Raw genomic sequence first — 13983 nt, forward strand, 5'->3', positions numbered from 1 at the left:
TAGGGGTGCACCTGCTAGCCCCCTCATCGTTTTGATTGGCGCTTCTTTATATATGTATTCTTTACTTGCCCAAAAGAAAGGTTGGGATGATGATGACGGCATTGCAATCTTGGCAACAGTGGGTGGGTGGAAGGTGATAGGTGTCTTAATGGTTTGGGTGGTATAGGTGGCAGCTGATAGTGAGGTTTCAAATGTCACAGCTCCTGGTGATGGTGGTGTCTGTTGATGGCATCAGGATCGATTTGGTTTATTGAGTCACATATTAAATTCACCATAATGCTGGTCAAATAAAGGAACCTAAATTGGAGTAGATTAAGATTAGAAAAGAACTCTGACCTGGCTTCACATTACCTGCTTATATAATGACATGGAGTACTAGCACTTCTGTTTTAGCCCTTTATCCTAATATTGCATTTTTAGACATTTGAAACATCAATATGCAGTTGACCCTTAGCAATCGATATCTCTAATATTGAATAATTTTCATGGAATCAACTCGGCTCTTGAGTGAGTAACTATATCTTGGGATGATGAATTTTTACCATAAAAAATATAGGCAAAAATGCTTATATTCTTAGGAGGTCTCATGCAGGTCCCCTTGCCTCAAACTTCTACAGGTCAGGAAGAAATTTGTGGGAGTGTGTCATTAACAAGAATTGTCACTCTCATGAAAGATATACAAAAGTGGATCCATTGTCTCTATTTGGGTCTAAATCCCATCTTTTCTAAGACCGAAAGAAGGAATTCCAGCTTACATGATCATAAGCCTTTTCTATATCCAATTTGCAAGCTAAGCCTGGATTGGAACTATGCTTCCTCGAGTCAATAGCCTCATTTGCAATCAAAGCAACATCCATAATCTATCTACCCCTAAAAAGGCATTATGACTGTTTGAAAATAAAAAGAGTGATTTGAAAATAAAAGCTTGAAGGGTATGGTTGAACCTATTTTTGTTATATGGATCTTCACATAATTGGGCACTTAATTTTGTTCTATTAAATGGTGAGTATCAGAATAAATTAAGTTTGAAAAGGAAAAAACAAGAATAAGAGTCAAGATTTTTTCAAGGAAATGCAATCTAAGTGATTTCTTTGGCAAAGTATCCTTTTATTCTTTTAAAGGAATTCAACTGTAAGGCTTGGACAGCTTATCGTGGTCCTATGTTAAATCTTCCTCTGTTTAGTTTGAAAATAATGGATAGGCCTATCACCTAAGTAGGACCTTCTCCTGTTTAGCAGAAAATAATGGATGTGTAGACCCTCACAATTCTCTAGAAGAGATCAAAAACATATTGCATGAAGTTTTATGGAGCTTGAGCATTTGGAGCTCTGGGGCCTATAAAAAGTTATTGACAATTTGTAGCTTCAATATGATAAATGGCGTTTTCATCTCTTCTTCTGTTACAGGTGGCCATGTCTAATGGAATGGAATATTTCTTTTCCTCTTTTATGGAATATGTTTGATGAGTCTTTTCAGATTGAAAAATCTTTTAGGGTGTTTTGGTATCTATTTTCCTAACAGTCTCTGCTCTTGTTGTCATTAAATTACCATCAATGACATCTGTGATTGATTTGCACCTGTGTATGATGTTGATGTTGAGAAATTCTAGTTACACACACAAGCATTCAGCTGTTGCAAATTACTGAAAGATTCTTTCACAATCAAAATTTGGTGATTGATATTAGAATTATGTCATCTCTTTTGCTAGCTTCCAACTGATTTGCCAAGCTTTGCGGGATTTAGCGGTTTCAAAGTCTACTAGCCCAAAGGTGGATCCTAGGACATTTGTGGCTGCAGCATACGGTGCTGATGCTCCTCAAGAGGAGTTGCATGCAATTATAAGTAAATATGCAACAACTGTACATGGTGTTTATGTTTGGAAGACTTCTGAACATTCAGAACACAATCCATTAAGGTTCACAATTTTTTTTTTTTTTTTCAGAAAAAGGTTGTGCTTATGTCTAAAATAGAGTTGTGTAATGTTTTCTTCTACAGGAAAGTTGTTATTGATGTTTTGAGTCTTTTGACTGTTACCCTGTCAGGAAAGTTGTCGTTGATCTTTTTTGTGGAAAAGAACCTAATGCTAAGCTTAAGAGGGCTGATATCATGGAAGCTGCCAAGATTGCGCTTAAAAAAGAGATCACCACCCATGAATATAACAAGGTCAGCAAGAAATCTGGTTCATAAATTATCTGGATTTTTTCATAACATAAGAAAGTTCAGTGTAAAGTTATGTTTGAATTTCATTTATCTGGAAGTAATTATTTTGTAGCTGACCATATTTTGATGGACTTGTGAAATACTTTGACTCATGCATACACATTTCGCAGAAAGAGATCTTGATTTTTGTGAAAGGGTCTTGGAAAATACCTGAACATCTAGCATTGTAGGTGTAGCATCCAGAAACTCCATCTTGTAACGTTCAATTGTCATTTTTTGATGTATTTTAGAATTTGTATTCTCTTTTAATAAAGATCTCTGGAAGTGAAAATGTCACTATGTAACATGGTCATGCTGTACATTGAATTAATTTTTTTATGCAAATTAATTCATGTTTCATTTAACTAGATTGATATGTAATCACATGTGTGTGAGATTATTACAAAAGTAATAAGCGATTTAACTGTTACTTATCAAAAAAAAAAAAAGCAATTTAACTGTCATCCATGCATAATATCAGTGCCAGCTGCCATCAGCATTGGATTATGAAGAAATTTTGGATAGTTGCACTATATTGGTGTTCTAGTGTACACCATATCATTTGGTATTGATTGACATCTAGCAAGATTTGGCTAGATTAGAATTTGATATTATAATGTTTGTTTTATCAGATTTATCCTTTTTTGTTATGAAATATTTTTGTTAGATTAATTCCTTCAGTGGGTATATTCAATTTAATATTTTTTTTGAACTTTTTTATATATGTCCAATCTATAATCCATCCACATCTTGGGTATTATCAAGATAAGCTGATAAATTCCTTCATATCTTCATTCAGAAGTATCGCTCTAGCCTATTTAAATATCAGTTGGTTTAGTTCCTTGAACTTAATAATTACTTTCTGGAATTCTCTCATGGAAGCATGCCTTGATAGACTCATATAGGACTTTATTATTTGACCTCCGGATCCCTCAATGTCTAGCAGAAGTTGACTTGCATGAATAGTCCCACAGTACATGTACCACGTGTATAACAAGGAACAATGGAATGTTTGTGTTCATTTTAAATAAGCAGAAAGAAATGTTTATGCCTTTTTTATTATTGTTTGTATCTGATTATCATCTGATATCAAGGAAAAATCTTGCTGTTTGATGCTTCAATTGAATGCATGCTGTTTCTCTTTGATTTTGCAGGTTGTAAGTGAATTATGTGAATCCAGGGGCTCTCTGTGGGTTTTGAAAAGCGGTGATGGAAAGCCAAAATGATTCTCTTGTGCAGTTTTCTATATTGATTACAATTATTGTTGTAAGGTATGCTAAGGAATCCAGTCTCCACAGAATATTGATTGACAAATAAAAAATTCAAGTGTCTGGTGAATACACGTTTCTTTGGTCAAACAAGCTAGCTTGAGACTACTATATTTATCCCATGAACATCTTGTTATGAATAATGATGGATGGTGATATTGCTACTTACTTTCTACCTCTACCAGGCTTTTGAAGCATGCACGCACAGGGGATGCATGCACTCCATGATTAAGACTTGGAATGATCACAACTCCATGCCGACTGGGAAAAAGTGTATAGTATGAAGAGGAATCGGAAGTTGCAGGTGAAGGTGATATTTTTCTTCAAGTCTTAAACAGAAAAAACAAAAAAGAAAACAAAAAAAAAACGTGTATGTAAAAAACATAATCATGTTATTCGTGGAGATGAAAGAAAATCCCGCAACTTTTTCGGATGTGGGGTTGTCAAAATTATGGGGGAGCAAAACTGTTGACATGGAAGTCATTTTCAAGGGTTAGGTTGAAGGAGGAATTGCGTATTGCACCTAGTCATGCTTTCATTCTTGTAGAATATTAACCATTTGATGCTCTGATATTCATTGCAGCAAGTGTTGCTGGCATCTGTGTTACTCATGATTTTGTGATTCATTTTGCAGTTCTCGGCAGCTCTTTTTCAACTGGGGCAGTTTTGTGGAGACTGGTTAGTAAAGTAGGAGATATCGCTGGTAACATTGTGTGTTTTTCTTAGCATTAGGCTTCCCTCAGAGATTGGCAATTGCGAGAATTCGCCTTGACAGTGATAACATCATTACTTATGTTGACGATGTTGTTGTTTTTTTCCGTTATTTTCCTTAATAGTCGTTACTCTTAAATCAGAAATCCAAATGCCAATAATCATTTCCTTGGCCGTCGGTGCTTTTAGCTCGGCGCTATATTTGGAACACAAAGTTCATTTATAGGTGGAGTGGGAGTCACGGCATGTTCAGTTTGTTCTAGTGACGACTTTGATTGACCCATGCTTCCAATGACTACGTAGACTCTAATGCTGAATCTTAACCTATTATATGCTTTTTGTTCCAAAAATATTACAAAATGTAATTTCTATTTTCAATTCATCCGAATGGAAGACTCTCTGCCTTCTTGCTTACGTTGAGACCTCCATTGCTTTTTTGCCAAGATGGCATCTCTTGTACCACAAAGATAGATGTTTATAACTTCGGTGACAATACTTCTAGTCCATAGTGTTTTTATTAACAACGATTTGATTAAAAATGTTTTATTAAAAGTCCGTTGGCAGTATATATTTTTTTTTAAAAAAAAATCAGATGCAAAATTTAAAAAATGTTTTTAAAAATTTAAGAAACATTTATAGTGTTTTTTTGGATAAATAAGTGATTTTTAAAAAAAAAACTATTTTATTAAAATCACTTCAAAATGAAATATTGCCCATTTCATAAAACATTTAGGTTTTGTTTGGTTTTTAAAAAAATACTAAGAAAAGAAAAAAAATTTAAAAGGAAAATAATTTTTTTATGTTTAGTTGTGGTATGAAAAAAGAAAATTAAATATAATTAAAATTTTATGTATATTTAAATTATTTAATTTTTAAATCAATGAATTAAAATAAATAAAATGGGTTTGAAGTAACAAATAAAAATAATTTATCGATTTTTTTTTCTTTCTACTTTTTTCTTTGTATTTTTTTTTTTTTACGTTTTTCGAGAATTAAAGATAGTCTCAGTGTTTGATTGGAATTTTGGATATTCCATTGACACTTCCACACGGAATTTGACCCCCTTTCTTGATATCCAATATATGTTGTTCACCCTTCTCACTTAAATGGTTAAGTGAAATTACAATAATTTTGATAGATTTTTAAAAATATTATTTGATTTAGTTTTTGAATAAAAATTAATAATTTTAATATCCAAACGAATGATTTATGCTTTCACAAAAAAGTCATTTATCTAAAAGAAATTGTTTGTTCCTACTAGCATATGATCACATTTTCTTTTGGCAATGATTTCAAGTCAGAGCATGATTGAAAATTTATCTATTTTCTCTATTTTTTTTGTAAGAAATTAATGAATTATAGAACAAATAATTATAAATGTTGCCATAAATTAGTACAATAAATAATGCATACTAATTATATGATTGTTTTTTTCCCATTTTATATATGCTTTTTATTTTTTTTAATTTAAAGTGGTGTTTTTTTTTAATCAAAGAATCTTTCATAACTAAGTTCTTAAGACTGATCCAAATTTTTGGATGTTAATTATCTCACAACAATTGACAACTAAGGTATAATTTAGAGTAAGATTTGAACCTAGAACCATTTGTTACTACTTATTAAATCGGGTATTTTATTGACCAATATTTATATATTAATTTTTGTTTTAATTTTCATTATTTTACTCGATCCTATTTTGATTCCATTATTGGCATTTTAGATTTTATTATTTTGTAATTTTATATGTGATTTTGTTATTTTATAATTATTTGTAAAATGATTTCATTTTTTATTATTTATTTTCTAATTTCACATAGCGCTTATGGTAGGTTTTTCCAATGAAAAATAAAATAATAAATAACAATTTATTTCCGACACGATCTCTCAGAACAGTAGTATATAAGAACTCCAAACCCTTCTCGAGCCCTAGACATCGCACAGCTTCTCCACTTAATCTCGTTAGGGGAGTGAAAGTGAAACCAACGATGCCGGACTACGAAGGCAGATACGAAGGTAACGGTAATGGAGAGGATCTCGACAATTATGGTTCCTCTCCTCAACCACGGGGTAGTAGCCATGGCGGTCCCGATGACTATAGCGATTCTAAATCTCAGGTTTGTTCCAATCTTCCGTTTTTTTTTTTTTTTTTTCTTTTTCGGTTTTATGTTTATGATCTTCGCAAGGAGAACACTTGATTTCGTTGAGAGAGCAGGCTTCGCCTGTGATTTTAGGGTTTCGGATGAATCGAGCGATTTTGATAAATAATTCAGTATATTTTTTGCGGTTTCTGGTTAGGGTGTGTTTTGTATGCGATTTTAGGGTTTTAGTTGAGAACATGTATGTTTTTGTTGCGTGCGGAATTATGTCTGGATTATAGTTTAGGGTTTGTGTTTGGTTTTGGTTTAGGTTTAGTTGTTTAGGTGGGTTTTTTGTGCTTTCATAGAGGGGTGGGTTCTTTTGTAAGGGAGTGAGTCGTTTTTTCTGTACTGTAACTATTTGAGTCGCTTCTTTAGCGTCTCTTTTTCAATACATATATCACTTACTGATCAAAAAAAAAAAAGGTTTAGTTGTTTAGGTATTAGTAGCTATTATCGGTTTTTTCTCTGTGAGAGAACATTAGTTATTTTTTTAATTTCTTTTGTGTTAAGTTTAGACTTATTGCAGGTGACTGAAAGTGAATCCAAAAAGCTTAGATGTTGATGGAGATCTTTGTGATTCTTTAGTTATATCTTTTTAGTATGTTGTCATAAGCCCCTCTTGGTTGTTTAGATGGGTGCCTATGATTGTTTTAATGATTTCTTCTGTCTTTCAAAGCTAGAAGGCACTATGCTTTATCTTTTAAGACTATGCATGCTGTTAAAGATTCCATTTTTCAATGCATATGAGGTTCTGTCTTTCTTTTCTGATTGTGCTATACCTCTGGGTTGCGCACAGTATCGATTTTATTGTGCTATTTGATCCTTTGAACCCATGCATATAAGTGACATTTGTGATCTAATAATATGAATTTTATTCTACTATTTGTTCCTTTGAACCCATGCATATACGTGACATTTGTGATCTAATGATAAGAAAAGGTTCTTATGCAAGTTTTAAAATCATTTTTTTTCCTGAATCCCTTGAAGATGTGATTTTGGTTAATTCATGTTGCATAAGTTAATACTTGAGAGACTAGCAGTTAAATATTGGTAAAGTTTATAATATAATAAGCGATAAGGGATCCGGGCCTTTTAGAATGAAATAATAAGAGACCCACAATGTTCTGTACACAATCAGTGGGGAGGTTTCATGCAAGTCCTTTCAATTCTCTCTCTTTTCTGAATCAATTGTATATTGTGTGAAGATGTACACTTGGTGAATGCATGTTACATGTTAAAAACATTCGAGTGTTGTAGATAGATATCTGAAAGGAGTTTTTTGGGTATATCAATTGAATGTTGTAGAAGTTTATAAAATAATGCATGATAAGTATCTATGATTATGAATGAAATTGCTTGATAAATCGTGATAGTAAACATTGAAAAATACATAACATGTGTATCTTCTATACCGAAAGTTGCTATATTGTCTATCTTATGCAGCATGGTTCTCGTGAGTATCAAAGGGAGTCTTCCAAAAGCAGGGAAAGGGAAAGAGAGAAAGGGCGTGACAAGGATCGTGAGAGAGACAGGGATAGGGAAAGGGACAAGGAGAGGGACAGGGACAGGGACAGGGACAAGGAGAGGGACAGGGACAGAAGAGACCGCTATAGGGATCGGAGTGACAGAAGGGAACGAACCAGAGATAGAGATGATGATGATTTCCACCGCAGCCGAGATTATGATAGGTACCAAAAGTAAAGCAATGTATTTATGTCTGTATATGTTTTATTTTCATTTTATTTATTCATTCATCTAGCCATATCTGGCATTTAATTTGTCAAGGAATTGACAAAACATTTTTCTTACCATCTCATTGAATTTAATTTGCTGCCAAATAGCCTCATTAGAACTGTTCATACTGTGACTGAGTGACCTTTCTAATTGATATGTTATGACTAAAGCTAATATTTGATCTGTATTACTTGGCCTGACTGCACTGCTTATTATTCATAATCTGCATTTAATCTCACCAGTCACCGAGTCTTTTTTATTTTGTTTTATTTTGGAACATTCTCGTACTTTTCCCCTTTTGAGGTGTTAACAATTTATTGATTTGATGTTAACTACAGGCGAAGGGATTTTGACAGGGATAGAGATGACAGGCATAAGCGCAGGTCTCGTTCTCGTTCCAAGGGTAGATCCGAACAGAGATCAAGGTCAAGATCTGCCTCGCTGTCAAAGAGGTAGGCTCTACAGGATGTTTGTACACTGATCTTTTGTGGGGCTTGCCTTTTTGGAAATTTGCTTTGCTTTCCATCTTGATGGAAATTAAAGTAGTTTGTTGTGATCCTGGTTATTAAATATTTGCTGGAATGTTTTTATTTATAATTCTATTTTCTGCAGTGGATTGTGTGAAGCCTTTAACAGCAATGGCTTTTTGTTTTGTATTTGGGAACTTGTATTCATCATTTGTTTCTGATAACGTCTTTTTAACTTCCACATTTTGGTTGTGTAAGACAACCAATTTCCTTAGAAATTTAAGTTTATAAGATCTTAATTCACAATGTATATCATGTACTCTAACACCCTTCGTCATAAGCTTACACATAGGCTTAATAAATTAGGAAAATAAAGTAGTCTTTTTTGGGCTTAATAAATTGAGGAAATGAACACATGGTGAGGTTAAAATGCATAGCCACGCTCTAATATCATGTTAGATAATTAATTTTCCTAAAAGTTTAAGCTTGCAGGGTTTGTGTCCATAATGTATATTATATACTCTAACAAGTTGGAATCTTAGGATCATCATTTTATTCATTTGAATTTTCTAGTAGCCTAAAATTCACAAGTACCATTAAGCTTTGTACTGATGGGTTCTTGCTTTCTTGTGATGCAATTGAGGTTTTATGCTATACCATCTATACATGGATGGAAACATTGAATAGTGAGGGTAAAAAGAAAAAAGAATTATGAGAAATGATTTTTCCCTAATTTCCCCTAGATATTTTGTTTTTCATTGCAGTCATGGAATGCCATGGCAGTCTGGCAACATCCAAATTTGGTTATATAGGAAGTACACTACATAATCATTACTCCAGTGAAAGTGGATATACAACATCAACTGTTATCTGGCAATGTGAAAATGAAAGATATTTCTGCTACCTTCATGCTTTACAGAATCTGTTAGTTTATATGCATGTGTTTTTGTGTTTACATATGCGTGCATTCTTTGTTTTTCTCGATTCTGTGAAGCAGGGTTATTTGGTTTCTGCATTGCCCAACACAATCACACACACACACACACACATGTACATTTTAGTTAATTGTGGCTCCTCTAGATGGTTTTCTGCAGTCATGCTAAGTTGGTGATATATATTTGCAGCAAAAGGGTCAGTGGTTTTGACATGGCGCCCCCTGCTTCTGCAATGTTAGCCGGTGCTGCTGCTGCTGCAGGTGCATGTCCTATCCATACATGATTAGTTTGTTATATTTTTTTAACTGCTATCTTTTTTTGTTTGATCTAGTGGAAAGTTCGTATCAAATTGCATGGTGTCTTTTTGGTAAGCTGGATCAAATTGCATGGTGTCATTATGTTTCTTTTAAATTGTTTACTTGGTGAAATAATTCTGAAACTGAGAAATGTTTTTGGTTTTGTTCTTGTGTTTGGTGTTTGTTTGTTTGTTTCTATGTCTTATCTTTTGTTGTAAGAAGGCAATGTTGGGCTACTTGCCCCACTGTGCTGACAATGGGTGTGAGCCGACTTCTGTAGCTTTTATATACAAGGAGGAATCAATGCACCAGTTTGATGGGTCTTGTTCGTCTTCAACCGGCATCTATTGCCTGTTTTGGTAGTCTTACAAATATTTCCTCCAGTACTTGAATATGTAGTATTCTTTTCATCCTTTTTGATACCTTCTATTGCAAGAACCTAGGATTTGATAATACCATTGAGTTCTCATAAAAAAAAAATTGAATAATATGTGTCTGGTACTTATTATTTGGGTAGAGTAAGAAATGATTTGTGCTTATGTTCTGAGGTGTGTAATTTGTTTAGACTTCACAGGTCAGATTCCCGGTACCACTCCAACCATTCCTGGAATGTTCCCGAACATGTTTCCATTAGCCTCTGGACAGGTACATATTCCTCCCTAAGGTTTGGAAAATTCATGCAATTACTTGTATTCGCTTTAATATTTTTTTTTTCGAATTATTTGTTGCACGTGACAGTTTGGAGCTCTTCCTGTTATGCCAGTTCAGGCTATGACTCAGCAGGTTTGCATGATCAAGCATTCCTTGCAGTTTTTCCTCTTAAGTTTACTTTCCTCTTTTTGATTATGTCATAACATCTTTCATGGTTTGTTCTGTGGTGTTAGGCTACTAGACATGCTCGGCGGGTATATGTTGGTGGACTTTCTCCCACAGCCAATGAACAGGTTTTCTCCTCCATCTAGTTTAAACGATGTTATTGTTTCTGTCTTGATGTTGGCTTTAGTTTGTTGGTATGTTTCTATTCATCATTGCTACTATGGACAATAGACTACACACTGGCCTAAATGATAATTGAATTGTTTTTTCCTTATTACAGAAGAAAGTCTCAATCACCCCATCCTTTTTGTGTATTGTAGATGCTAGTAATTGTTACATCTATATTTTCGGCCTGCAGAGTTGAGCTAGCATAACCTTAGAGTTGCCATCTTTTCATTCAACTAATTAGATCTTTGAGATGTTATTTCAGAACTGAATGTAGTTAAAGCCTTGTCTATTAATATAATTATAGATAATTACTAGTTTCTTGGTATCTCAGTAGTTTGAGGTGCATCAGTAAGCTAATGGTGACATTATAGGAGTTCATGTTATTTGAAAAATCTTAATAGATACGAATCATGGTTGGATGTTTTTATTTTTGAATTCTTGTATTTTATCTTGCATCGTTGTGCCATACAAAATTGATCTCTGGACTTGTGGTGTCTTATTATTCTAGATTTGAAATTTATTTGTCATATACTTTTGTTCTCAATTGTCATTTAATATGATCTGAGTTTTCAATGCATCTGATCTTTCATTTTCTGCTGCAGTCTGTTGCAACCTTTTTCAGCCAGGTTATGTCTGCAATTGGAGGAAACACTGCTGGACCAGGTTTGTTGAAAATATCGCTATTTGTGAATGTTTAGTAGATGACTGTGTATGACCATTTTCCTCGAATTTTGTTATGTCCAGGGGATGCTGTGGTTAATGTTTATATAAATCATGAAAAGAAGTTTGCCTTTGTGGAGATGAGATCTGTTGAGGAAGCCAGTAATGCAATGGCTTTGGATGGTATCATTTTTGAGGTATATTGTCCTTTTTTTAGGGGGTTGAAATTAGCCAGTCCATTAGAGTCTGCTTGTTCTTCTTAGAATTAATTGGTGAAAAGTTTTGTTTCTCCTCTCAAAAAGGGTTATTGATGTTCACATTCTGGTTCAAAATTCATGTTTATTTTTTTATTTTTAACTTTTATTGTTTTTATTATTTTATTATTTTTTGGTTAAGTGAGAAATGATCCTCAGACTCGGCTCTAGGATCTGGAATTCACTGACATCATACTAAATTTGTGGCATGGCACTGACATAGGTGAAGTATTCTTCTTTGTATGCAGGGTGCTCCAGTCAAGGTGAGGAGACCTAGTGATTATAACCCTTCTCTTGCTGCAACACTTGGTCCAAGTCAGCCCAATCCCAATTTAAACCTTGCTGCTGTGGGCCTAACACCAGGTTCTGCTGGGGGTCTTGAGGGTCCTGACCGCATTTTTGTTGGTGGGCTCCCCTACTACTTCACAGAAGCACAGATCAGGGAGTTGCTAGAGTCTTTTGGTCCTCTTCGGGGTTTTGATCTTGTGAAAGACAGGGAAACTGGAAACTCCAAGGGCTATGCATTTTGTGTTTACCAAGATCTTTCTGTTACTGACATAGCTTGTGCTGCATTGAATGGAATTAAAATGGGTGATAAGACTCTCACTGTTAGGCGTGCAAACCAGGGTGCTTCCCAACCTAAACCCGAGCAAGAGAATGTATTGTTGCATGCACAGCAGCAGATTGCTTTACAGGTGGAAAGAAACTTCATGTTATCATCTCTATTTATTGGGAGATGTTGCAAATTTGCTGTCAATCTTAAAATTAAAATATTATGCAGTAATATTAATTTTGCATTTTATTTCAATGGTATTCTTGTTGCATATTATGATCAATAACAGCAAGTTGTGATGCTGCAATATTTTTTCTAAATGGGCTGTACCTATCAAACTATAAAGTAGAACCTTTTTTGGTGGTTGTGATGCAAAATCAAGCCTTAGCATATATTTCTTCAGATACTGTCCGAGTTAATTATGACATGGTGTTTTTTCTTCTGCAGAGGCTAATGTTCCAGCCTGGGGCACTTGCCACCAAAGTTGTATGCTTAACTCAAGTGGTTAATGCGGATGAGCTACAAGATGATGAGGCTTACGAAGACATTGTTGAAGACATGCGCATAGAGGGAGGAAAATTTGGTAATGATTTGGGTTATCAATTGGTTGACATCCTGATTTTTCTCTTCTTTTCACGGTTTTTCCTGCCAATCTTCTTGCATGTGTATTGATTTTCTTTGTCTTCTATCTGTCTGTTTTACAGCCTTTTGTAGTCCCACATTCTGCTATAGAGAATCAGGCCTAACATACAGACAGAAGACTCCATAACCTTCTATCTATGTTCACCTGAGATTAATTTTTTGTTTACCCTGTGATTTTCTTACGGATTCCAAATTCCACTCATGATTTTGCAGGTAATTTAGTGAATGTTGCCATACCTCGCCCAAAACCAAATGGTGAACCAACACCTGGGTTAGGAAAGGTCAGAGTGAAGTTTCCTGCCTCTTTTACTTGGAACTGTTTTCAATGCTTTAAATGACCCCTTAAAAGAGTTACAAAAATTCTGAGAGTGATTTTCCTGTTACAGGTTTTCTTGGAGTATGCCGACATTGATGGTGCTACAAAAGCCCGGACTGGATTGAATGGAAGAAAATTTGATGGAAACCAAGTTGTGGCCGTCTTCTATCCAGAGAACAAGTTTTCCCAAGGGGAATATGATGGCTAGTTTGTCTGTATCTTCTGGCTTTCAACATCAGAATTCACTGGGCATGATGTTTTCCGATGTATCACTATGGTCTTTGGCCTAGATTGGGTTATAAAAGTTCATGTTCTAAATGACAGCTTACAATGGGTCTCTGGATTACCCTATTTTTAACTTTGCAGATAGTAGACAAGTAGTTCTTTTACCCCTCCCCCTTTCTTTTTTTATTTCTATTTCTATTTCTTTGTTTTGACTGGTGTTCGGAAGTATAAAATTGTTGCTGTTGAACCTGAGTAGTTGAAACGTTGTTTGGCTTGTGTTTTAGATTAGTTGTCATTATTGTCAGGGTGAGGGGCCTGAACTGAATATCGCGAGGATGGGGAGCCTGAAAGATTTTAGAGCAAATACGAAAGGAAGCTCTTAGCCCTTTCCAAAATCACTCAAAATCAGATTTTTATTTGTCATTATTTAATAATTATGTTGATTAATTTGATTTAATTCATATATGACTCCCTGATTGAGCTGTAAATATAACAATTTGAAAGATTAATCATGATGAATGAAGCAAGATCTAACTATTATTAATGGGTGTATGGGCTATTTAATAATTAAGTCGTGGTTAAGTTTATGTTTTTAATTTGA

The 13983-nt window shown here is 34.4% G+C and overlaps 2 protein-coding genes across 13 annotated transcripts in view; both read left to right on the forward strand.

The window, feature by feature from the left end:
* LOC100247859 (uncharacterized) overlaps window positions 1-4592 on the forward strand; it is a 46921-nt gene extending 42329 nt beyond the window's left edge. For 4 of the 10 annotated variants that reach the window (XR_009465537.1, XR_009465541.1, XR_009465542.1 and 1 more), the window contains 5 exons: window positions 1709-1915; window positions 2043-2163; window positions 3354-3470; window positions 3653-3777; window positions 4102-4592. Coding sequence is in view for 3 of the 10 variants with exons in the window: in XM_059736400.1 (XP_059592383.1) it covers window positions 1709-1915; window positions 2043-2163; window positions 3354-3425 (400 nt within the window). In the remaining 7 variants the exon portion in view is untranslated. Of the gene's footprint in view, window positions 1-1708; window positions 1916-2042; window positions 2164-3353; window positions 3778-4101 lie in introns of those variants that run through there. The other 6 variants (XR_009465538.1, XR_009465543.1, XR_009465540.1 and 3 more) reach the window with 2 other exon arrangements.
* Window positions 4593-6035: 1443 nt separating this feature from the next.
* On the forward strand, window positions 6036-13634 carry LOC100241076 (splicing factor U2af large subunit B). 3 transcript variants are annotated; one of them, XR_002029930.2, is made up of 13 exons: window positions 6036-6292; window positions 7760-8004; window positions 8389-8502; window positions 9642-9712; window positions 10314-10393; window positions 10487-10531; window positions 10633-10692; window positions 11335-11395; window positions 11477-11589; window positions 11895-12341; window positions 12647-12782; window positions 12904-13122; window positions 13228-13293. XR_002029930.2 is itself a non-coding variant. In XM_002271427.5 (13 exons), the coding sequence occupies exons 1-13, from the start codon at window positions 6164-6166 to the stop codon at window positions 13363-13365; spliced, it is 1707 nt and encodes a 568-aa protein (XP_002271463.2). In that variant the 5' UTR covers window positions 6036-6163; the 3' UTR covers window positions 13366-13634. The 3 variants fall into 3 exon arrangements, 2 of the variants coding, with proteins under 2 accessions (XP_002271463.2, XP_010649165.1); XM_002271427.5 differs by having other exon boundaries at window positions 13055-13122; window positions 13228-13634; XM_010650863.3 differs by having other exon boundaries at window positions 10323-10393; window positions 13055-13122; window positions 13228-13634.
* The last annotated feature ends 349 nt before the right edge of the window (window positions 13635-13983 follow it).

This window comes from Vitis vinifera, chromosome 4 (assembly GCF_030704535.1).
Source record: "Vitis vinifera cultivar Pinot Noir 40024 chromosome 4, ASM3070453v1".
In the NCBI taxonomy this organism is placed as follows: Eukaryota; Viridiplantae; Streptophyta; class Magnoliopsida; order Vitales; family Vitaceae; genus Vitis; species Vitis vinifera.

Bases quoted from the DNA above. Each gene is read 5' to 3' on its own strand.
- LOC100241076 (XM_002271427.5), top strand. From the start codon at position 6,164: ATGCCGGACTACGAAGGCAGATACGAAGGTAACGGTAATGGAGAGGAT. The intron at 8,503-9,641 runs GTAGGCTCTACA...ATATATTTGCAG, and splicing joins TCTGCCTCGCTGTCAAAGAG to CAAAAGGGTCAGTGGTTTTG. The intron at 10,693-11,334 runs GTTTTCTCCTCC...TTTCTGCTGCAG, and splicing joins CTCCCACAGCCAATGAACAG to TCTGTTGCAACCTTTTTCAG.